General features: G+C 45.9%; 1 protein-coding gene across 2 annotated transcripts in view; it reads left to right on the top strand.

Annotated features, from left to right (window-relative positions):
* The first annotated feature begins 15488 nt into the window (after positions 1-15488).
* Positions 15489-24953, top strand: part of FNDC1 (fibronectin type III domain containing 1) — a 96837-nt gene continuing 87372 nt past the window's right edge. Inside the window, exon 1 of one of the 2 annotated variants that reach the window (XM_044761133.2) lies at positions 15489-15798. In XM_044761133.2, the coding sequence (XP_044617068.2) occupies positions 15690-15798 (109 nt within the window). In that variant the 5' untranslated portion in view covers positions 15489-15689. The remainder of the gene's footprint in view (positions 15799-24953) is intronic. The other variant, XM_044761134.2, reaches the window with a different exon arrangement.

Here is a 24953-nt window from a genome sequence, read left to right as displayed (position 1 = left end):
TGCACAGAGTCTCCTTTTATTCCATTTGTCTAATACAATGCCACCCCGGTTTCCTGATAGAGTGACTCTATTTCTAAATGAGTGAAATGTCATTTGCGACAGTGGCTTGACCAACAAATAACTAAGTTCTTATTGCTAGAATACAACTGGCTTGTATTAACTTGCCAGAGGTATAGTTGATGAAATGGCCCAGTGTCAAACTAATTTTATGTATAAGTGAGTGATTCACAAGGATATGAGCCGCGAACTTGGACTCCAAGTATTCCAAAACTGAGTATTCTCAAACGATCACCTTAGCAACTACAAACAATGATGTAATCATCAAATACCAGCAAAAAGTACGGTAGGTCAAGCCTGCTACAAAAAGTTCCTCTAATTAACATCATGTTTGCCAATTACTTTATTCTTACTTTAAATGTATATTAGAAAAACCAGCTGTAGAAGCAGAACAATTCGTGATTTGAATTAAAGGCATATGAAAAAAAATTCAGATTCTCCCACTGGGCAAATATGATTACTAAAAGGAATCCACGTCGGGTCGTTGCCCTGTGTAAAGAAAAATGTCCAGGTGATTTAAGGAAAAGGATAACTGATTGTGAGAATTCAATCACCAAGAATTGTGTGTACCAGGGAGAGTACAGAGAAATGAAATCACGTCTCTTACCAACATTTTGAAACTTTTCCTACAGCACAAGGTAGGAAAAAATGTACACATTTGACTTTTCTCACCTCTTCTCACTCCACCCATTTTTGCTGAAACTTAAAGAAGAATGAAAAATGTCCAGAAGAGAGAGAATTATAATGCTGGAAGAGGGGCTTCACAAGGTTTTGGGTAAGGGCAGGAGGCTCTCCAAAATATTTGACAGCCAGCAAGGTAATATAAGTTAATGTAAATTAATATATGAAGCAAAATTAAATCAATTACCATCATGTGTTTCATAGGATCTTAGAAAGGAAGATCACTTAAGTAAAGTTGTGTTGTTTTGTTACTAAGATACGTGGAAAAGATTGCCTTTCACGTGCCAAGCTGTGCAACAGACAGCAGGAGAAATTGCCAAGTGCCTGAAATAGATAAAGGCTAGTTGCCAGAGCCTCCAGCACGGTGGGCTGTTGAGAATGGATGTCCCATCCTTCTCATATTTCACAATGAAGGATGGTGCTCACTGTATGTGAGTTCTTTATAAATACCATTCAGCAGTTTTTGGAATCTCCTTTCTGTTTTGACTTTCTTAGGATTTTTTTTTTTTTTAAGATGAAAAGGTGTTGAATTTTATCTAATACTTTTTCTGAATCAAATGAGAAGACCATATGGTTTTTCCTCTCTACTCTATTAATGTGGTAAATTACATTTATTCTAACGTTAAACCTCTCCTGAATTCCTGGGATACAGCAAATTTGGACAAGATACATTTTTGTTTTTATTCTTGGCTAGATTTGGTTTGTTAATGCTATTTAGGATTTTTCTATCAATGTTTACCAGTTAGATTGTCTGTAATTTTCTTTCATCGTATCATATTTGTCTAGTTTTGGCATCAAGGCTATATTGAGCTCATAGAATGCTACTGAGGGAGAAATTCCTTATTTTCCATCTTTTAGGAAATTGGAACAATTTTTCTTTAAAAGTTATGTGGATTTGCTCACAAAATTGGCTGAGCCTGCTATTTTCTTTATGAGAATATTTTTAACTACTGATTAAATTTCTTAAATCATGATAGGACTATTCAGGCATTCTCTTTCTTCTTTAGTCAAGTTTAGCAAGTTACAATCTTTCATGAATTCTTTTATTTAAGTTCTCAAATTTATTAACATAATAGTTATGAGCACATCAAGTAATTATAATGAGCATATAAAACAATTATGATAATTTATATTTTCTTTTCCTTTTAATATCTGTTGGTTTTGTCGTTGTGTCTCTTAAAAAATTTTCTACTACTCTTGATTTGTGCCTTCTTTCCTTTTTTCTCAATAAATCTCACAAAAGATTTGATTATTATATTAGTCTTTTCTAAGAACCAATTCCTTTTTATTTGCATTTACTCTGTTGTACCTCTGCTCCTTTTCATTAATGTGTGTTCATGTCTTTATTATCTCTTCCCTTTTCCTTTAAAGAGTTTATTCTCTTGTTCTTCTCCTGACTTCTTAGTTGGACATCAGCTTATTTTCAATGTTATAATTTTAAATACCAGTGTTTAAGGTTATATATTTTTCTCACATATAAATATTTAAGGCTATATATTTTCCACATCCTACAAGTTATGATATGTACATGATTGTACATTATTGTTCAGTTCTGAGCATTTTAAAATTTTGATTATGATTTTCTCTATGTTTAATTTTCAAAAATATATTAAAATTGTTTTTTGATTTTGATTTCTGACTTCATTGCATTATGGTAAGAGAACAGAGTCTGTATGATACTTATTATTAAATTTGATAATGATTTTTTTATGGTCAATTTTTATACATGTTCCATGTGTGCTCAAGAATTCTGTATATAACCATTAAATCAAGCTTGGTAATTGAGTGGTTCAAATTTTCTACAACTTTACTACTTCATCTGATTTATCTACTCATAAATAAGGAAAGGAAAGAATTTTGAAATCTCTCCTTCTGTGGGTTTAGAAGCTATATACTCTATATTTTTTAGTTGTTACTCTTAAAATTTTACCATACTTAATTTAAAAAAATCCAAATTTAATTTCCCAACCTCCTTCTTGAACAATACAATTCATTTTAACACTCTTAACAATGATTACCACAATTAGATTTCATTCTTTTCTGATCCAGTATTTCAGTTGTTTTCTCTTTTAACTCCATGATTAGACGTTATTTTTATTATAGTATACAACTGGTGTTTCTTTAGACTTACCTACGTATTTCCAAATTTCTTTGCTCGCCATTCCTCTTTGCATCTCAGATCTTTATTCTGAGGTCATTCTTTTCTTCCTAAAATACTTTTAGAAGTTGTCACGGTAAAGGTCGAAAGAAGTGAATACTCTCAAATTCTATTTATCTGAAAACGTCTTTATTTAATTCTTGAAAGATAATTTTGCTAGGCACACAATTCTAGATTTGCAGTTATTTTCTCTCAAAGTCTGAAGATATTATTTCACCATCTTCAACCTCCTGTTGTTGAGAAAACTGCTTAGTCTTTTTGTAGGTGTTCTCCCATTTTTTCTGGCTGCTTTTTTGTCGTTGTTGTGAGGAAGACTGGCCCTTAGCTAACATCTGTTGCCATTCTTTCTCTTTTTGCTTGAGGAAGATTGTCACTGAGTTAACACCTGTGCCAATTCTCCTCTATTTTATGTGGGATGCTGCCACACAGTGGCTTGATGAACAGTGCTAGGTCCGTGCCCAGGATCTGAAGCTGTGAACCCTGGGCCACCAAAACGGAGTGTGAACTTAACCACTATACCACCGGGACATCCCCTTTCTGGCTGCTTTTAATCATCTCTTTACAGTCTGTGTTCTCAACATCACTACAATGTACTTAGGAGTGGCTTTCTTTGTATTTATCCAACTTGGTATTTACTGTGTTTCCTATACAGTGGATTTATATCATTCATCAATTCTCTGCCATCACGTCTTTAAACATTGCTTCTTCTCTATTCTGTCTATTCTTTCCTTCTGGGACTCTTTTTTTCATGTCTTTTACTTTCTTTGTATTTTCCATCTCCTTGTATCTCTGTGCTGTAGTCTTCATAATTTTTTCTGACCAATGTTCCAGTTCTCTAATTTTCTCTTCTTCCACGTCTAATCTACTATTTAACCATCCACTCAACTTTTATTATCCACGGTAATATTTCTCATTTATAAGTTATTTTGGCTATTGTTCAAATCACTATTTGTTTTTATTCTATTTTTATTTTTTTAAACATATTGTGTATAATTATTTTTTATTTTGAATCTAGTAATTCTAATATCTAAAGTAGCTGGGAGCCCAAATCTTGTTTCTCCTGGCTCTTCTCATGGTGTTTGTTTCTTTGGGCATTTATGATCTCCTGTTTGATTGCTCTCAAATGGCAGAAATCCTGAGGGCCTAACCTGAGGATGCTTTCACCTGGAGAGGTTTTGTATTTGTTCTTCCAGGGAGAGAAGACGTCTCTGGCCTGGGACCCTCAGGAGTCCAGGCTGATGTCGGGGTGGGGGCTCTCAGATTCAGTCTCTGCCTTGTGGTAAGCCCAGAGATTAATCATGGGGCCCCTAAAAGTCTCCTTCCCATCACACATATACCACATTCTGTTGATTCCACCTTACAGTATCCTGTCTATGAATTCATTTCTCTGCTAAAGCCCTCACAGCCCCTTCCAGCCTTCCACCTAGATTATTTCAGTGGCCTGCTGACTGCCTCTCTGCCTCCCTTCCTTCCCCATCCAATCAATTCTGCAGCTGGCTCCCTGGTTAACCTTTCTAGAGCACAATTCTGATTTTTATAGTGTCAAACTCTGAGGTTTGTATAGGTTGTCACTTTTTGGAAAATACTGCCACTAGGTTACCCTGCTTTCACCTCACACAGTAACTCTGTGAAAGACAGTCAGTATGCTTTTTCTGCTCAGTGGCTTCCTCTTCCCTCCAGAGTAAACCCAAGCTCCCGAGTGCTGCCTGTAAGTCCTTCTAGTACTAGCTCTGTCGTACCTGTAAAACCGTATCACCTGCTAATCCTGCAGTCCAGCCAACCTGACCTTCTCAAAGCTCTCCTTTTCCTTCCTCACGTCAGTCCCTCAGGTGAGAATGTCCTGTCATCGCTGTTTCCACCGGAGTTATCTCTCCTTCCAAATCTGGCTCCACTGCTGACTCTTCCAAGACACCTTTCATTGGCCTCCTTAGCTGAACACGCTCTTTGTCTCCTGCGCATTAAGCAGTACTCACAGAGACACACAGACATACACATGTACACATATGTGGAGACAGAAACATACACAGACACACTAGACACAGATCCACAGAGACAGAGACACACACACACAGATACATGGAGACAGAAGCATACAGACACAGACACACGGACCCCCTCACACACAGATGCATGTGTATAGACACACATAGATAAACACAGAGATACTCATGCATAGATACACACACAGACACACAGACACACACACAGGAATTAATCACTTCTTGCTTTGTCTCAGAGTCCCTTTCCCTCTCTTTTCTACCATTCTGAAGCTCCTTTTTATTTTTTAAAATTTTTTTTTGAGGAGGATTAACCCTGAGGTAACATCTGCCACCAATCCTCCTCTTTTTTTGCTGAGAATGATTGGCTCTGAGTTAACATCCATGCCCATCTTCCTCTACTTTATATGTGGGATGCCTGCCACAGCATGGCTTGACAAGCAGTGCATAGGCCCACACCCAGGATCGGAACTGGTAAACTCTGGGCCACTGAAGCGGAACGTGTGAACTTAACCGCTGTGCCACTGGGCCGGCCCCTGAAGTTGCCTTTTTAGGTCAGGTTCTGTTTCATCTTTGCAGCCAATCCCCAGTTTCATCCACTCCAACCCCATCTTTAATGATTTTTCAACATAAAGGTGAAAAGTCTCTGCAGGATCCTACGTATTTTAAAGGCAGCACAGTGGCAACATCCCTGAGAAGACTATGGTGGTCAGAACCCCACGATGACACCAGGGGCTCCCTGAAGGCTTTCTCGATGGAGGGTGGGCCTGGAAGAGGGAGGTAGTCAGTGGTCGATTTCAGGGGACTTAATTCTGAAGAGTTAAAAGGCTAAAAAGGCTTTCTACTGATTTGTATTTTATGTGGGGGGGGGGATCAGAGATATGATCTTGAATGAATGATTCAATCTTGAATGAATGAGTGGATCCTGGGGCTGGTAGCAGCATCCGTGCTCAGAGGGGCATACAGCAAAGGCAGGGGGTAGATGGTGAGGAGAGTGGGCCCACAGTCCATCTGACAGAGGACCTTGCCTGCCCTGGTGTGAGAGCCGTGGCAGGCTCTCTTCTTGGAGAACCTGTCACAGACACCTGATTTGGTGGCTCAGCAGTTTCAAGTTTTCCTTGTGATATTTGAAACTTTGCAACTTTTCTTTCTTGCCAACGGTTATACCAAGACATCTTGCTTTTAAAAAGACACTCCAGTGACATTTTCACGTTAGGCTCTTCAACCTAAGCTAACAAGTGCTTACAGACAATATCCAGCTTGATTAATTAGCTTTGTTTAGCAGTTTGCTATTGCAATATGCAAAGTGATCACATTTTGATTGCTACGTTTGAATCTCTATTTCATATCAAGTTTATTAAACCATACAGGTCCATCACACAACTGGTGCTTTGCTGTTACCAAAATACTATTCTCCTGAAAGACCATTCTAGACACTACGTCTCACTCATATTGTGCCTCTGGTGTTTATTATAGTGTTTCACACATAGCAGATATTACAAATCACATAATGCAGACCATAAGCATTAAAGGAATTTGTAGGGAAAAATTCCTTGAGGGTCTAGTCGGCAAAGGCTTCCAGGAGGAGGTGGCCAAAGATTTGAATATGCACTGCAAAAAACATTTGTTGAAGTGAACTGATTAGGTAAAGGGAAAATGGGTGGGAGCCTTCCAAGTTAAGGGAGGTGTGTGAGAGAGTGCAGAGGACGGGTGGCCCAGTGAGGCAGTGAAGAGGGAAACCCTGCATCATTTCCATCCACAGGATGCTGTACAGGGGCCCCATTAAATGCAATGGAGCTGCAAATGGAATCCATCCTGGATGGGCTGCTGCATAGAATTTAGGAGCTGCAACATATGGCATACTATGAGCACACAAGAAGGATACTTGCCATAAAAGCAAACCAGAAGGTTGTAATCTAGTTAAAAAACATACTCAGGGACACAGGATAGTGGGACACAAAAGGCACCAGAGGCAATGGCATAAATAAGATGGGGAGGCAGTGTAGGGTAGGATGATGTCATGTTCTGTGACTCTAAAGAGCAGGCATTCTGGGGCAGCATGGCCTCAGCTGGAACAAAGGTGAGTGAGCTTAGAGTAAAGATTCAAGGATTGCCACCTCCTGGCACTTCCACCTTTGTGTAGTCCCCTCCCACGTTGAATCAAGGTTGGTCTGTGCCAACAGCAGAAGACAATGGAAGTGGCTGTGGATGACCTCTGAGGCTGATCATGAAGGGCATTGCTGCCTCTGCCTTGGGCTCCTGCATTGCTTGCTCAGGGATTGCCAACTGTTGTGCTCTGAGGACACTCAGCTCTGTGGGAGGCCCAGACAGAGAGGAACTGAGGCCCCCATCCAACAGCCAGCTCGAACTTTCCAGCCACACGAGCGAGTCCCCTTGAAAGTGGGTCCTCCAGCCCCAGCCAAACCTTCAGACAATGGCAACCCCAGCCAACCTTCTGACTGCAACTCATGAGAGACCTCCAATAGATCTGCCCAACCAAGATGCTTCCGAATTCTTGACCCGTAGAAAATGTGAAGGATAATCTATGAGAATTGCTTTAAGCCACTAATATTTGGAATAACTGGAACCCAATCCTTCTGAAAAAAAACAAAAAGCAAACCTGTCATATCCTTGGGTAATCGTTCAGTCATGGACTAGAAGAGAAGGAGATCATCTGGAAAGTGTCCCTCAGTCTGTGCCTTTCTAATATGACAGTGTTGGTCAAGGTGATCACTGATGTTATATGAGTCCGTGGACTCCTTCCTGGCAGCAGTGGTTAATATTACATTTACCAAACCAGTTGCATGATCTGATTAGAGAAATTACAGTGTCTGCAAATCCTAGCGCACTTAATACCTAGCTGTTGAATCAATGAAAGAAACAATACACAAGCTGAGCATCACCAATTAATGAAAAAACGCCGTTTGTTACAAAGGTACCAGAAAATCATTCCTTCCCCAACTTGGAAACAATAAATGAGAATCTTGCTGCAAATTACTAGACTCACAGCACGGGTGGTCCCGAATGGGAAATCTAGCATTTCTAAATTGTGTTTGCAGGAGTATCTCTTGGTCTGAGGACATCTGCCACCTGGTTCATTGACTCGCTGGTTATGCACGGAGGGTGTTCAACACAGCCAGGGTTTGGGTGGGAGTGGAGTGGCAGCAGGGAAGAACTCCAAGCTTACATGCCTTCTTGAAAAGGCCAATTCTACCAAGCTTGTCCTACTGCATACAGAATATCCTTCAGTCACTTGTGCATGCCTACATGCACTCAACAAACGTTTGCTGTGTGCCTGTATGGGTCAGGTCCTATGCCTGGTCTTGGGCTACAGGGCGAGGAAAAACAGACATGGTCTCTGTGTCTGGAGCTTACATCAAGCTGTGGTGATGCAGGATGAAGGAGCACACAGATGGGTGCAAAAACGCAGCCATGAGAAAGACGCAAAGGAAAGTCGTATGGTGCTCTGAGTGGGGATGGGGAGGGGGTGGTTTACCAGTTCAGAGGTCAGGGGAGATTCTGATAGAAGCTGAGCTATGAAGGATAGGAAGGAAGGCAGAAAGAAACAGGGGAGGGGATCAGCTGGTGCAAAAGCCCCGTGGGAGGAGGTGGCATGGTGACTCGTACTGAAACAGGGCGAGGGCAGTGGAGCATGTGGTTAGCACATCCAGGAGTGTGGATGGTTTCCTACTGAGAGAAGAGAGGGAGATAAAAACGGGCTCCAGCTGCAAAGGAGATGGAGGAGGAATGGTGGGAGAAGCAGAAGAGGAGAGCGAAGGAAAGAGTGCTTCCAAAACACGGAAGAGGTTGTGGGGCTGAAGGCCGCAGAGCAGTCACAAAATTATGGCTGAAGCAGGAACAGAGAAGCAAGATGGCTCCCCAGAATGGAGGTAACCTCGAAAACAGCTCAAGTATACTTTTTCATTTCAAGAGCATCATACAAGTAATTACTGAGTAGAATTTGTGAGTTCCGTTCGAGAAGCACATGGATTTGAATGGTGCACAGAATGTTTTTCCCTGGATGCCAGTTTTTGTGCTGATTCCAAAGGCTGCAAGGAAAATTGACTCGCTTTGCTTCTCAAGTGTGGTCTGAGAGAGTTAGCTAAAATGCTGATGCAGAAAATGGTGACTTTCTAAAGTCAGGAAAATCTAGCCATAAATAAAAGGAGCCCTAGTCCTAATATTTGCCAATATTTTCTTGCTGCTAATTCATTGAAGAATTATTCTTTCGACTGGCTTGTAATGCCAAGAGCACTGAGTTCACATACAGAGTATCAGCATTTGTCTCCGGGCTCTGATAGACGTGGGCTGGGCACATAACCTCAGTTGCTCCCTCTGTAAAATGGGCATAATAATGTGTCTCCTTCCTTCGTGCTTCCTTAAGATGAATGAGATCATGCTTTGTGAATGGAAGAGCCCCACTTACTTACACATAAGAGTACCTGAAGCCTCATCAATTGCTTACATCTCAGCCGGAAGGAGGTGATCGGGTCCCTCCTTGTAAGAAGCTTTGATGGATGGGGGAGGTAGGGTGCCACAGGGTATACACAGCACAGTGGGCAAGTGGTACGAGAGGGGGATGCCACCAGCAGGCAATGGGCTGGAGGTCACCACTGACATATCGTCCTCTTCATCACCTTCTCTGGGGCTGGTCACGCTGGGCAGCACGTTGCTACCAGCCAGAGGTGGGTGTTCTTTAGGAGAGAAGGATTCTGCTGGGCACCAGGATTTTGCTGGGCCTTTTGGTGGCTTGCCTGGGGGTAGTCCACTGGGCTAGTAGTGGCAGAAGCCCCTGTCAGCTGTTAGCTGGTCCAGATGCCATTTCATAGATGACCACAGGTCTGTGCCCCTGAATATAGGCCAGGTACGAAGTAGGAGCTCATTAAAGGCTTGCTGAATAAATAATTAGTTTCCCCATTTTGAGAGTGAGTGTCTGTGCACCCGCATGGGGTCTGAGGTGTGTGTGGCTGGTGTGACACGCTCCGTGTACCACAGCTCTGTGCCTGGTGCCTCTGTGGTACCCGCTGACCTGTAGCCATGTTCTGCTCTCGACAGGAGATGGGGTCAGGCAAACGCAGGCTGGAAGCCTTCCAGACATGTGTTTTCCTAGCACGATGCCTGGGCCAAGTTCTAAAACTGCCAACTGCAACTTGAAGACTGCACAGTTTGTGCTCTTGTTCCACCGTGGTTTACCACCCCGCCTCCCCAAACTGGCCTCTTTTTAATCCCACAGGATTAGAGTGAATGCACCCCAATGTCTGCCCACAGAAAGTACACATGGGGTTAAAAGCCCCTTGGGGGAAAACAGAAAATAAGTGATGAGATAGGCAACATTTATAACAATTCCTGTAAGTTTCATGGCCTAAATATCACAACACTCTGGATTGTAAATTTTTTCTTTTTGGTTTGTTTCTCTCTTACTTTGATTATGAGCTCTTTGAAGCAGCGGCTGGCTGAGACTCAGTCACATTTGAATCTCCAGATCCTAACACATTACTTAACAGAAAAATAGGTGTTCAACAATGATCATATAAAGGAATAGATTAATGAATGATTTCTCTCGATATAACCCAAGCCCTATGTCCATTGACAAGTGGTAGATGCTAGAATTGGACCCTCCAGCTGCTTCCATTTGCAGCGTGACTGCCTTATGACATGGACCACTAGACAGAAACTGAGGACCAAGTTCTGAGTGCTTTTATGTAACGGCAATAGAAACATTCTCAATTACAATCCTTAACAATTCCTAGGCTAGGTTGGGTGTCTGCCATCTTTCTGTTTCCTAATTCCCAGGATATTTATACAAAAGAGAACTTGCCTTGGCACTGCCTTGCCATGGAAACAAGTTAGAATGTCTGGGCAGAGGAACATGTTTCAGGCAATGATGGATTTACGGCAGTTTTTTTAAGGAGTGCCATTTCTTTCCCGAACCTTCCACACCCTGAGAAGATGAACAATGCAGTAGTGAGGGCTTGCGGAACTGCTTGCTAAGAAAGCTCGTTCACCATTCGGATGATAAGGGGGAGCTTCTTAGAATTCTGTACTGGACATGGGGCATGTAAAACAAACTTTTATTCATACCTTCTGCCTGGATCCTGAAGCTTTTATTGAAAATCTGATAGGGGACGTTTGGGGATGGCATGGTGCTGTAGAAAAAGATGTTCACTTGGAGTCAAACGGCTTGGGTAGGACCCTCCCCCTCACTAGTCACTGGTGTGGGTTGGAGAAGCCACACAACCTCTCAAAGGCTTGGCTTTCTCTCTGTAAAATCATAGTGCCTCTAAGGTTGTTGCGGGAATCAGAACCAAATGGATACTGCTCGAGAAAAGTTTGGTAAAACATTATTTTATACTATTGCTGGTTAAAAGGAATCTCTATCTTTTCCTCACGTCGAGATGAAGTCTACTTGCCTACCTCTATTTTTTTCCTTTTCCCTTTCCCCTCTCTTTAGGGAATCCTAGAGATCGTGTTTTCCTCCACATCTGTTGCGACTGAATTAAGGATCTCGTCAGTCACTCCAAGAACTGTGGGTCCTCTCTCTCGCTTCTATTCTCCTTCCATAAGTTCTTTAAAAAGTTGTATGCACATCACCATTGTGTAATGGGTATTGTACAAGGTCCTGCTGCTGCCACGCTATAGAGATATATTCAACTGTGATGCCTAAGAAGGAGTTAAAGAGCCATGTGAGCCAAACCAAAGCCTGAACAAGATTTGATGTCAGATGATGGCATGAGATATGCGCCCTCAAAACTCTACTGGAGTTTGTCATGGATGGTCGTTTGAACTCGGTTTCCATTTACCCACATGAAACATGAGAATAGCACTTTAATCCACTCCACCACGTAGGAATGCCATGACAATGTGTACGGCGCATACTAAACTCTTTGAATGTATGGTTATTTAAAAAATAACAAGAACCAGAGAGAGTGGATGTGAACACAGACTGATTCATAAAGCTAGAAATAAACCATAGAAATAAGTTGGAGGCAGGCTAGTAAGCGGTCACATTTAAATAGCTGATGGCCTGTCTAGCCCAAGAGTGACATCCACTTTGCTTTTTTTTTTTTTTGCTGAGGAAGATTCACCCTGAGCTAACATCTGTTGCCAATCTTCCTCTTTTTGCTTGAGGAAGATTCACTCCAAGCTAACATCTGTGCCAATCCTCCTATATTTTGTATGTGGGTTATCATTACAGCATGGCCACCAATGAGTGGTATAGGTCTGCACACGGGAACCGAACCTGGGTCACCAAGGCAGAGTGTGCCAAATGTAACCACAAGGCCATGGGGCCAGTCACACTCTGTTTTGTTTTGATAAACAAAATAGAAGTAGCAACCAGGAACTTGAGAAATTTAAAATGTTAAAAAATAGTAAAGTCTATCAGGACAATAGTAACGATAGAAAGGACTAAAAACTGGCTAGAAGGAAGAAAACTTCCAAGTCGTGTATTTTTTGAGATGATCACACTCAGGACAGAGGACTAGGACTGGGTTTTTTTGAGGTCTTTTAAACCTAAAAGTTAGCGATGCCTTTGAAATTTCTTTTAGGACTTTTTAAATTAAACACACTCTCAAATTTGTAATCAAATCAGAATCCGGACTTGTAAATGTTAGTAACTTTATTTAATATCTAACAGCCCATGGCCAATCATCCTGATCTAGTCATCAAAACTCTAGACTTGGAGGTATTTTGCATTGTACTTCACTCTGAAAGGTCCACATAAGAAAGTTGCTCTAATAAGTAACACACAGGGGAGACAGGTGCCCGCATGTGCATTTCCTGAGGAAGGAAGGAAACCTCCCTCGGATGAGCTTTCTCCATGAGCTTCTACAGATTCTGTCATGGGATAAATTTACTAAAACTAAACTGAAGAGTGGAATCCTGAAATTACAAGTCCTGATGGAGAGTTCACCACCAGGGTAAGAACAGCGTGACTTTGTATATTGCCAATTTTCTTTCTCTTTCCCCCCTGCATCCAATTAGTCAGAAAATCATTCTACCTCTGCCTTCTCGCTGTGCCCAGTCTCATCAGCTCTCATCCCCTCTATGGCTATCCTTGTGGTCCATGTATCATCTTCTCTCACCTGGATCCGAAGAGCCTGCTACCTGGTATCTCTGCTTCCACGAGCGCGGCATGCAGGTCTTGTTGGCTCACTCACCTGAGCAGAATCCTCCAACGTGCCCCCACATCCTGCTCCGAATAAAAGGCTAAATCCTTCCTGTGGCCCGCCAAGTCCTTACCCTCGCTTTTCCTCATTTTTCTTAACTCATCTGCTGCTAAGTTTAATCACTGCTGCTTTTTGTCAGTTTTTGACCCCCAGTGCCCAGAGCAGCGTCAAGCATGGAGTGGATGCACGATAAATATTTGTTGAATGAACAAGTGAATGGCAATTAACAGATCAGCATTTCCTGGAAGTTACCGTGTGCCTGGTACAGTCTTTTGGGTGGTAGATTGGAAATAAAGGTAACTCTTAATTCTCCTTCTCATAAGGACAGGGAAACACGCTGGTCAGGAGTCTGGTTACGTGGGCTAGAAATCCCACTCCAACTTAGCAAGAGGGAATTTCTTGTCTCCTGGAATCAATCTTCAGGCAGCACAGGGCTGGAGCTAGTGCCCAGGACATGCACACCTGCACGCCTCTCTCCCTGTTCCTTTGTTCTCCATGTGTTGGCTTCATTCTCTCCAGATGGTGTCTCTTGAGGCTGGAGCCAGAGAACACAGGCCCCTCTTGGCTACTGTATCAGTTTCCTGTGGCTGCTGTAACAAATCACCATAAACTAGGGGCTTAAACCAACAGAAATTTGTTCCTTACAGTTCTGGAGGCCAAAAGCCTGAAATTGGTTCTACTGGATGGAAATCAAGGTGCTGGCAGGGTTATGCTTCCTGCAGACACTCTAAGGGAGAATCTGTTCCTTCTTCTAGCTTCTCGTGGCTGCTGGCATGCCTTGGCTTGTGGCCACATCGTTCTCATCTCTGCCTCTGCGTGCACATTGTCTTCTGTGTGTGTCACATCTTTTCCTTCTTCTCAGGATGCACGTGATGGCATTTAGGGCCTCCCCAGATAATCCAGGATAAACTCTCCATCTCAAGGTGCTTAATTTAATTGCATCTGCAGAGACTTTTCTCCCCTTTCCCCAAAATGTAACATTCTGAGGTTCCAGGGATGAGGGCATGGGCATCTTTTGGGGGGCTGTATTTCAGCCTATCACAGCTCCTATCCTTCAACATCCACAAACCATCCGAGAAAGAAAAGACTTTTTCAGCAGCTCCATTTAGAAAAGTCCTGACTCTGACCCACCGGGCTTGGACCACTGGGGATCCTTGAAAGGATGGGAGTAGGCAAGATGGTGGTTGGGAGGGGACAGGCCCCACTGGAGCCATTCGGTTGGAGTGAGGGAAGGGGCTACTATCCCTAAAGAGGGGCAAGGCAGAGAGGCTGCTGGACAGACGAAAGTCATAGCTCATTAAATGGCACGTGGGGAAACATTGTAACATTCGGAGTGATGCAGGAAAGTCTGTACTTAAATCTGACAGTACTTGCAAACTACAAGAGCTCTGGGAGCTCAGAGAGCTTCAGGGTGAATGAAGGACCGACCCTCATTGGGAACCAGGAGGAAGTTTTCCCGAAAGGAAGGCTGGAGGGTTACGCCACTCCCGGATGCTCATTGAGCAAGAGGCGTCAGCCAGGGCTTACGGCGGCGTGGAGGTGGTGCTGTCGTTTTATTTCAGCAAAGAGATACTGTATTTCTCTTTTTCATCAGTCTACAATTTATTTAATAATCTTTTCCTCGCTGCAGAATGACACAAATCTGGTCAAGTTTTGGGTTATCACGACGGAAGCTCACACTAGCTTGTGAACCTCAGCCAGAGCAGGTACTCGAGGAAACTGCATCGCCGACAGCAGCGCGCGGACCTGGAACGCGGGCCTGGCGGCGCAGGCGTCCTTGTCGCCTCCAGGGGCGCCCCCAGCCGGCCCGGAGGGGCGGCGAGGCGGTCACGGTGGGAATCGGGAATAGCGAGACCCTAGGCCGTATTAACATCACAGAAATTGGAGGAAGCAAGGCCGGTCCAGTCGTCGGTCTGGCCTCTCCGCGTCCTTCAAGACGGCTTCCTTTGAATCTAGTCCCTGCGCTCCACAGAAATGCCAGCCAGGAGCAGCAGTGCCCAAGGACATTAAAGCTCCTCTCCAGGGCGCGCGGGGCGTGGGAAAGGCCGGGGTGAGCCGCAGGAACAAGTGCAGACAGAAGTGAAGGGGCCTGGCTGCTGTCCCCGACGTTGCAACCAAAGGGATTTATCTAAGGGGACATAGGGCATTCCTGGACTTGGCAACGATTGGACGCGATGGGCCATTTCTGCAGCCAGAAAATGAGAGACGTTAGACGCGAGGAGAAACATCCCAGGCCGCTTTGCCCCGCACGGGATACCGAATTTTCAGAACCGCCAAGCGGGGTTCCAGGGCGCTGCGGCACCCGGAGCCCGGGCCCCGCCTAGGCCCCTGGCGCCCCCGTCGCCCCCGCCGCCCCCGCCGCCCCCGCCATCCCGGCGCCGGCAGGGGGCGCCCGCGCGCGGCTAAAAGGCGCGGCCGGGGGCCGGCGGCCTCAGTGCGGAGCGCGGCGGCGGGTGCGCGGGCCGGGAGCGATCGGCGCGGGGCCGGGGCGCGGCGGGCACGGCGCAGAGCGCGCAAACCCACACGGACGGCGGGCACCCGACGGCGGCGCTTCCGCGCCCCCCGACTCCGGCCCAGCGCCCACTGGCCAGCCGCCGCGCCCAGCCCGCCGCGCACCGCGGGCTCCCGATGGCGCCCGAGGCCGGGACTCCCCCGCGCGCGCGGCGCCCGCTGCCCTGGGCGGCGCTGCTGCTCCTGGCCGCGCTGCTGCCCGTCGTCTCCTCGGCGGGGGCTCCAGGTACGCGCAGCGCGGGGCTTGGCCGCCCGGCTCTCCGCGCCTCCTCGCCGCTTCTCTGTCCACCCTCCGTGCACCACCCACCCCGCCTGTCGCCCCGGGGACCGTCGCCCCGCTCTGTGTTGGCTGCGTGTCGTGTCACTAACCTGTGCGTCCTCATCGCTCGCAGGTCGGGGCGCGGAGGGGCGGCTGGGGACGCGGAGGGGCGGCTGGGGACGCGGGGTCTGGGCGCTTGGCTCCCGCGAGCGCGCGCGAGGCAGGCGAGGGGACACCGTCGGCGCCAGGGGACCTCAGCGCCCTCGGTTTCAACTTTGCCGTCGGACACCCCGGAGTCGGGAGATTCGAGCAGTCTAACTTCCCGGGGAGATTCAGGCAAAGAAGAAAAAAAAAAAAAAAAAAAAGAAAGCCAAAGAAAAGCGAGCTCTAGGTGTTGCGGCGGGGGTGGGGTGATGCTTTTTTATGCCCAGAATTTCCCCGTGGGCATCCTTCTTTCCTCCAGTTCACCTGCCCCGAGGCATAGATGCCTGTTAGAGAGCAGCCCTCCGGAGACCAGGAGGGGCGCAGAGAGGCAAGACTGTTCTAGAAGCGCACAGGGAAAAGCTGCGAGCTGCCCCGGGGCACTCGGGTACCTGGGGGCCCAAGGAGAAGCCGCGCTCTCTCGGGGGCCGGTGCATCCGGCGGGAACTTTGGCGCTGGGGCAAGACATTTGTCTTGAGAGGAGGGAGAGGAAAGTGAATGGGACAGTCGGTTCGAGAGCGAAGCTCACCCATCCCCCAAGGCTGTGGCTGGAGGATCCTTTCTTTGGGGGTTGAAATGTGAGCAACACTTTTCAGAAAATGCCAGCGTGCTGTTGTCAGATTTCTTCTATGTTTCCCGCAGAGAGAGACGAGTTTGCGGTGGGTTTCTTCCTCCCTAAGCCTTTGGTGGTCCTTGTTCCCACCTCCCGTGCAGGCATTTTCACACTTGAAACTGAAGCTTTTGTTTGTCGTCGATTTGTAGGAGTCCAAGAAGTCCACATTTTTCTTGATACTGTTCACTCCCAGCTGGGTTATAAAAATTCAGATGGGATTCCAATGAGGGCTACTTGCTTTATCATGCTGTTTAGTGTCTCTACTGCCTGCTTACTACAGGGAAGGGGTAGGGAGTTGGGTGTCACATTGCCATGTGGCCCTTTTTTTGTGGGTACATCATACATAACGCTTCCTTCAGGTTTACGCCAAACGGTGGGATGCCAAATGCCACTTTTTCCTAAGAGGCAGTGCCAGTTGTGGGTTTTGTTTTCCTCTCTGTTAGCAATCTCTAGGAAAGCATTCACGGAATATTTTTACAGTACTTAACAAGAATAAAACTATTTTCAAGGCTTTCAACTCCCCCACCTACAACTCATGGCTTTTTTTTTTCTTCTAAATTAAAATTTTCTGAATGTTGAAAGAGGTTTTGTTCCAAAGATGGACTGACACTGGAAGCAGTGCTAAACTGGCTTTGTGGTGATTACAGCCTTATTCCTGTTAGATCCCACCACCACCTGCCCGATGGGTTAATTCGAGCCCATCTGGAGTTAGGGATGTTTGTGATAGCTCCCGGAATCCTGCCGGGTTCCGCACTCTTCCTTCTCTTGCCTTCTGCTCTGTAAATCACTCAGCTGTGGAATGTTGGAGCTGGAACGCTTGCTGGCAATTCCCTCTACAGTGGTGACGTGGGATTTGCAGTAAAATGATGACCAGACTGGAAATGGACAAAGGAGGTCAAGCATATTTTGAAATGAATATCTACTGCATTTAAATGAAATAATAGAAGGAAAGAGACAGACGTAACCTGCATATAGCTCCCCATGCTGTGAAAGAAATGGTGGGGCATGCGATTTGTTTCATCTGCTCCTCCAGAGGCTTCCTGTCTGTCTTGCTGTACATAGCTACAGTCGCTGCTCCAGACTTGCATTCTGGGTCTAATGGCAAGGCCATGGGCACACTGCTCCCTCTCTGGCTGAATTAATGCATGCGCCCAGCAAGCTGCTTGAGTCAGGTCCTCCCCTCCACTCTAAACCTTTGGAGCCAGGATCCGTGTATTGGAATCACCCAGAGCCACAGTCATAATGGCAGACCACCACAGCTCAGAGGGGCTTTCCTTAACACAGAGGTACTTGGCAGGGCGGGCTGAAGCTCTAAATAAACCCTCCAACTTGGTGGTCAATTAAAACATGAAACAAAATAAGCAAGTGGTGCCCCTCTGCCATCCATTCCTGCAATGAACTACTATGCAATTAAAATTAAGACGGCGCTTGCCAGTCTGATAGGATACATTTTTCTAAAAATGTATGGGGACACGCACTCTTGCATACATTTATAGCAATTATCTTAGGGTGGTTATACGTGATTTTGATTTCTTTCTTTAAAGCTTAAAGAGCCTTTCAGGGAATCCACAAGGTCAAAACTATTTTCAGTGTAATACTAAGATATTATTTGCCTTTGTCACTGTGTTGACATTTTTATAGGAAGGGTACGAAAGCTCGGTGGGTAGAATTGTTGGTACTGTGGTGTGAATCCAGGCGCTGGCACCATAATGGACTAGCGGTCATTGAGTTTTTCAGACTTTTGAAGTTAAGAAAAGATATGCCATTTTCAATTAAGAATGCCCTTGGGGCAATAGGAGGAATTGTTAATTTTACCAAATCTGTGTTCTCGAATGCATATCTTTTTAATATTCTGTGGGAAGACAAGGGAGAGGTACATAAAGCCTACCCAAGTTCAAGGCAATCCTGGGAAAAGCACTTGTGTGATAGCTTGAGTTGTGACCTGAACTGGCTGCTTTTTTCTTGGAACACCATCTTCACCAGAAAGAATGACTGCATAGACAAACTAGTTATTCTGACGTGAGTATTTGGCAGACATCGTCTCAAAAACGAACAAATAGGGCCCACCCTTTGTAAAATAGCTGCTAGGATGTCTTGCTGGTGACAAAATTTGAGCTTTCAAGGGAAAATGAGAATTGTGCCAAGTCATCTCCAACAGCGTAAGCTTGGAAGGGTCCAGTACTTAAACATTTTTCTCACAAGATTGGTGGTGATACACATGAATGTGATTTTGAAATATTGTGTATAAAACATGTCAACATATAGATAATCTGCATAACCTGGCGAACCACGAAATTCAAGCGATCAATGGAGAGTGTTACAAAATCTTGCCTGGCTAAATGATCCATCCAAAGTGTAGGATAGCCCAATGGATTTTTAACGTAACAAAATGTGACGAATTCTTTATGTGGCTTCAGATTCTACATTGTAACCAACCTTCAAGAAACTCCTACTTGATGAGTTTTGGTGTAGTATCAAAGATTTTCCAAAACTTTCCATAAGGCTATTAAAATACTTTTTCAACTACATGCCCATGTGAGGCTGGATTTTTTTCAGCTACTTCAACCAAAACAACACACTGCAGTAGATTGAAGGCACAGTGGGTGGGAGATCCCGCTGTCTTCTATCAAAGAGATTTGCTGAAATGCAAAACGATGCAATTCTTCTTGCTATTGTTTGGGAAAAATTATTTTTCATAAAATCCAGTTTTTTATGTCCATGTGTCATAGTTTACTATTGCTATTTTAAAATGAATTAATAAATACATAGTTTAACCTCTTCCTAGTTTTAATTTCTGGTCAGGAGATATGGATAGATAAACCCCACACAAACATAACCTCTGTGAGATCCTCATTAACTTAAGAGTAGAAGGGACTCAGAGAACAGAAAGTGTGATGACCACCTGTATGTAGAAGGGTTCAACATCAGGATGCCTGGGTTTGAGTCTCAGCACTGTCATTCACCCACTGTGTGGCCTTGTGCCAGTTAGTCAGTCTCCACTAGACCGAGCGAAGATTCCTTCCATCCCACAGGCTTTCCTGTGGCCCAGTCTACCTCCAGCTTTGTGGGGTTTCCCTCCTACTTAAGTCCTCTTTGAGAGGATGAGGTGAATATACCCTTCTCTTTCATCTTGTGTGTTGGGGTGCACCCAGATGAAAACCCTGTTTTATTCATCAGTTGAGCATGCAGTTCATTACCATGGAATCCAAGGTTGTAACATAATGGCAGTGTGACAATTCCTGTCTCTGGAAGGTTGTCACCAGACAGGTCCAGAGCATTATCAGTGTGTCTCACAAAGACCATTCCTATCTCTGTTTTAGTCATAAAGGCCCATTCCCTGAAGACAGGCAGAGGAGGGGTGAGGCGTGAAGGGGTGTATTGGTTTCCTGTTGCTGGTGTAACACATGTAGTGGCTTAAAACAACACCAATTTATTATCTTATAGTTGTGGAGGTCAGAAGTCCACAATGGGTCTCGCTGGGCTAAAATCAAGGGCTGTGCTCCTTCTGCAGGCTCTCGGGGGGAAGCCAGTCCTTGTCCTTTTCAGCTTCCAGGGGTGCCTGTGTTCCTTGGCTCATGGCCCCTCCCAGCCATTGCATCACACTGCTTCCATCCGCACATCACCTGCCCTGCTTCTGACCTTCCTGTCTCCCTCTTTCACTTGTAAGGACCCCCGGAATAATCCAGGATAATGTCCCCAACCCTAGATCCTTAATCACGTCTGCAAAGTCCCTTTTCCCGTGTGAGGTCACATATTCACAGGTTCTGGGATTAGGATGTGCACATCTTTGGGGATCGCTATGCTGCTCCTGCAAGGGGTCACGGTCGGGGTAGGGGGAGCCTAGATGCAGTCATTTCAGGAAGGGCCCCATCACCCTTCACCCATTAAGGAGAACTCTTCATCATTCTCTGTGGAACTTAGGGATTACTTGGGTTATAATTAAACCTCTTCTCAGGAGCGTTTAGTTCAGTCATGAAATACAGAGATGAGTACTTAAAGGTATAAAAATAAAGGAGAGAGAATACATATGTATATGTATTTACTTGTTGATCCGTAGAATATTTATGTTGGGATACATCCGAAACGGAAACCTTGGGTGCCTTTGGGGACAACTGGGTCCCTGGGGTCCGGGATGGATATTGTTTCATTAGTTCTTTTACTAACTTTAGTAGACATAAATTAGAGCACTTGGAACGAGGGAGGTATAAGTTACATACAGGAGCGAACATCGTCTTTTCCTTGCTTCTAGAAGTTATCCTTGTCTTCATGACAAAGAATATGAATTTAATCCAACTTGGGGGAATCGTGTTATTCTTTTATAAGGAATACTCCCCAGTATGGAGCAGATGGTTAAAATTTAGAAGTTTTCAGTAAGGAATGTTTGTGCCTCTGAGCGTTTGTGACGTCCCGTGGAAGACACGCTTTTCGCCCAGTTCCTTTTCCGCGCCGCGGCCGGTAGAGGGCGCTCCCGGCCTTCCCGCGGCGCCTCGCCTCCCCGCCCCAGGAGCTGCGGCTTCCCGGAGACCAGAAAACTAGGACAAATGTTCCCTTAGCTACTTTGGTTTTTCCTTGGTGTTTGCCTTTTTGCAATTTTGCTGCTCTTTGGAGCTTCCTTCAGATGTGAAGTCAGGAGGGACAAATCACTCATTAAGAGTGGAAGTGACTCCGTGTTAGTAATTTTCAGCTGATCATTGGGTAAAAAAGGAAGCTGCAGCCTAAGGGGGGGTCGGCAGCCCTATAGCTGCGGGGCTTCTCCGGTGTCTCTGCAGGCCGCCGCCAAAGCAGGAAGGCGGGCAGGGACAGGGGACGCCGCAGGGTGGTACTTGTGTCTCCCAGCATCTCCCCTCCACCGTCAGTGGATTCTTTCTGTATCCAGGCAGAGTAAGGCTGCTTCTAAGGCGCTTTGCAGGTGCAACAAAATAACTGGGAGCTGTTAATAGTGATGGCTCACATTGTCTACTGTGGTCCCTATGTGTGGAGGAAGTGATTAGATGACAATACCGTCATAATCTATAAAGTGCAACCTACATCCTCCTATTTTCATCTTTGTGAGTTCTTAGGTGTGCATTTTCCTTTCCTTTTAATGATGACCGGCAGTTACGAGTGCCACAGAGCTAACCGTTTCCCCGTGTGTCATTTCACTTATTTTCACAGCACCTTGTGAAATTGGTGATACCCCCATCTTACTATGAGGGACCTGGATTTAGAGGGGTTCCCTGGTAAGCTAGTACGTGGTAATCCCAGGATTTGGACCCCAATCTTCTGGATCCAAACCCCACGCTCTTCCTACAGCCTGTCCTCGCTCCCGTTGGTTTGGGGCTTTTCTGTATTTCTTTAGTTTTGTTCTTTAGGCCAGGGTGGGAGCCAGCACTGCCATTTCTGGTTGGCCCAGGGCGCCTTTCTCTGTCTACACTCCAGGAACATCGCCATGGCTGTTGAGAAATGATTCTGTCACACAGGGAACTGTGTTCAACTCCAGTAGGGCTTCACTTAAGATGAAGTTGCAGCGAATCTTACTCCGTGTTGGGAAATATACTTGGCATTGGGTATAAGCAAGATCCCCATTGTGGGAAGTGGCCTTTATCAGTGGGTCCTGTTAAGACTTGCCGTTGAGGCTGGTGCTCTGTGTCTGGTTCGTTCCATAAACCGTTCGGTGTTTAATACAGTGGTTCTTGGTGAATGTTCCATCCTTTTTTTTTGTTTTTTTTTTTTTGTTTTTTTTTTGTTTTTTTGGAGGAAGATTAGCCCTCAGCTAACTACTGCCAGTCCTCCTCTTTTTGCTGAGGAAGCCTGGCTCTGAGCTAACATCTGTGCCCATCTTCCTCCAGTTTATACGTGGGACGCCTACCACAGCATGGCTGCCAAGCAGTGCCATGTCCGCACCTGGGATCCGAACCAGCGAACCCCGGGCCGCTGAGAAGCGGAACGTGCGAACTTAACCGCTGCGCCACCGGGCCGGCCCCTGAATGTTCCATCCTTACTGTGGAATTCACAACCTCAAACCTGTCAGCCTTGTCCTTTAAGCAGAAGGCCCCCAGAATTCCAGTTTGTTCACAGCGGACCATTTAAGTCAAGGGTCAATGCTGAGAAATGTTAGTCGCTCACCTACGGGGTTGACAGGTCCCTCCCTCGCATCGAGGTGCTGAGACTGTAACACGAACAGAGTTACAGTGGTTTGAACTTCTCAGAAGGGACTTGTCATGGAAACGCCAGGATTTGGTGTTTAGGGCTACTTTGTAGTGTCACATCTCTTTCCCCACTTCACTCATCCTGACCCAGTGGCTAATTTGCGCTGCGTGACCTTGGTTGGGCAGGTCACAACTCTGAGGCCTCAATTTCCTCTTCTGAAAAATGAGGGGCCTGGACTGCAGACATGGCCAAGGGCCCCTTCCAGCTCAAACTTTGTGCGAGTCTCTGTTTGAAGGCTGTCCACTCATTCATTCATTCAGTTAGTCAGTCACTCATCCAGCGTTAATACGTGTCAGATGCAGAGACGCAGAGGCTCATAAACACAGTCCCTCTGAGAGAAGATGCACAGGCAGGGGTGGGGGGTATGGACAGTGTGGCCCTGGGGCCACCAGCCTGGAAGGGCCAGGACAACCATATCTGAGCTGGGTTCTGAAGAGGGGATGAGTGTATGTTAGAGAAGGAAGGCGAGGAAGGACAATTCAGGTGGAGGAACAGACGTGTGAAGGCACAGAGGCAAGAAGCACTGTGGCACATTTGAGGAAACTGAGTGTTCTGGGTGGTTCTTGCAAAGTGGTCCCCTGGGGGAATGGTGGCATTCAGGGTTGGGGGGTCAGCAGCAGCCAGCTCAGGAAGATCCTGGAGGTTGACCATAACCCAGAGCGACTATGGCCATTGAAGGAGCCTCCGCAGTGTGGCACGTCACTGGATCGGTGGGAGGTTGCACGGGCAGCCGAGTGGAGGACGGCACTGCAGTCAGGCCCCAGGGGCGGTAGATGCTTCTGTTCATCGTGTCGGGGGTTCTGATACATCTGCTCGTTTATCTGGGGCTTTGGGGGTTTCTTCATTATAATGCAGAGCAAGCCGACAGCTCCTAACTACTGTCTTTACCTTCAGTCCTATCTGACATGGCTCATGTGTTCTAGAACAATCCCATTTTGGAATGAGTTCCAGGGCACCGCGAGTCTCATGCATTCACATGCGGGTAGGTTGGTGTAGACTTCAGTTAAGGCCGCGGGTCCTCTGGGGCTACGCTCTATTCTCAAAACAGCAGCCACAATGATTCTCATGATGCATGAAGTCATAGAACCTTCAGCAGCTCCCTATCTCTCTCAGAAAAAAACCAAAGTCCTAACAATTTTTCGAGGCTGCACATGGTCATCTTCTACACCACATCCTCTGAAGTATCAGCCCCAGCCGCCTGGCCTCCTTGCCGGTTCTCTAATGTGTTGGCACCATCCGCCTCAGTGCCTTTGCACTTACTGTTCCCTTTGCCTGAACAACTTTCCATAAACATCTGTGTGTTTATCCCTCACCATCTTTAGGTTCTTTATGGAGCGTCATCTTCACATGAGGCCTTAGCAGACCACTCCCCCCCACTTAACAGCGTAATCCTGTCCCCCCCCCCCCCCCCAGTACATCTTATCCCGGCTTTATTTTTCCCCACAACCTTTATCACCACCTGATAGTTTGTGTATTTCACTTTTGTGTTTGATAATTGTTCGTCTTCCTCCTCTGGAATGTAAGCCCCATGAGGACGGGGCATTTTGTGGGTTTTCTTCGCTGAAGTCTCCCCATTGCCTAGAATGCTGCCTGCAGATAGTAGATGCTCACTAAATATTTGCTGAATGATTGGCTGTGCTTTCTTTGGCATTCGTTATATATGATATACATTAAATATATTTATGTGTGTTGACCAGCAGGATATGTAGGGGTCGAGGTGGGGGACAGTCACCTGCATCCCTCTCCCCCTGGCCCTGTGGGGTCAGCACACGAGTTTTGAAGAGTGTTGGCTCTTGTCGGAAGTTCAGTCTGCAGCTGGAGTGAACGAGGTGTACGTGGTCCCCAGGGCTGCTGTAACAAAGGACCACAAACTTGGTGGTTTTAAACAACAGAAATTTATACTCTCATAGTTCTGGAGGCTAGAAGTTTGGAATGTGTCCAGCAGGGTCATCCTCTCTGTAAAGGCTCTAGAGAAGACTCCTTCCTTGTTTCTTCTTGGTTTCTGGTGGTTTCCGGCAATCCTTGGTGTTCCTTGGCTTATAGACACGTCACTCCAGTCTCTGTCTCTGTTGTCATGTGATATTCTCCCTGTGTGTCTTCTTATAAGGATACTGGTCAT

Source organism: Equus asinus, chromosome 1 (genome assembly GCF_041296235.1).
Source record: "Equus asinus isolate D_3611 breed Donkey chromosome 1, EquAss-T2T_v2, whole genome shotgun sequence".
Classification (NCBI taxonomy): Eukaryota; Metazoa; Chordata; class Mammalia; order Perissodactyla; family Equidae; genus Equus; species Equus asinus.
The sequence above is the reverse complement of the archived record's forward strand: the minus strand, read 5'-3'. Positions and strand labels throughout refer to the sequence as shown.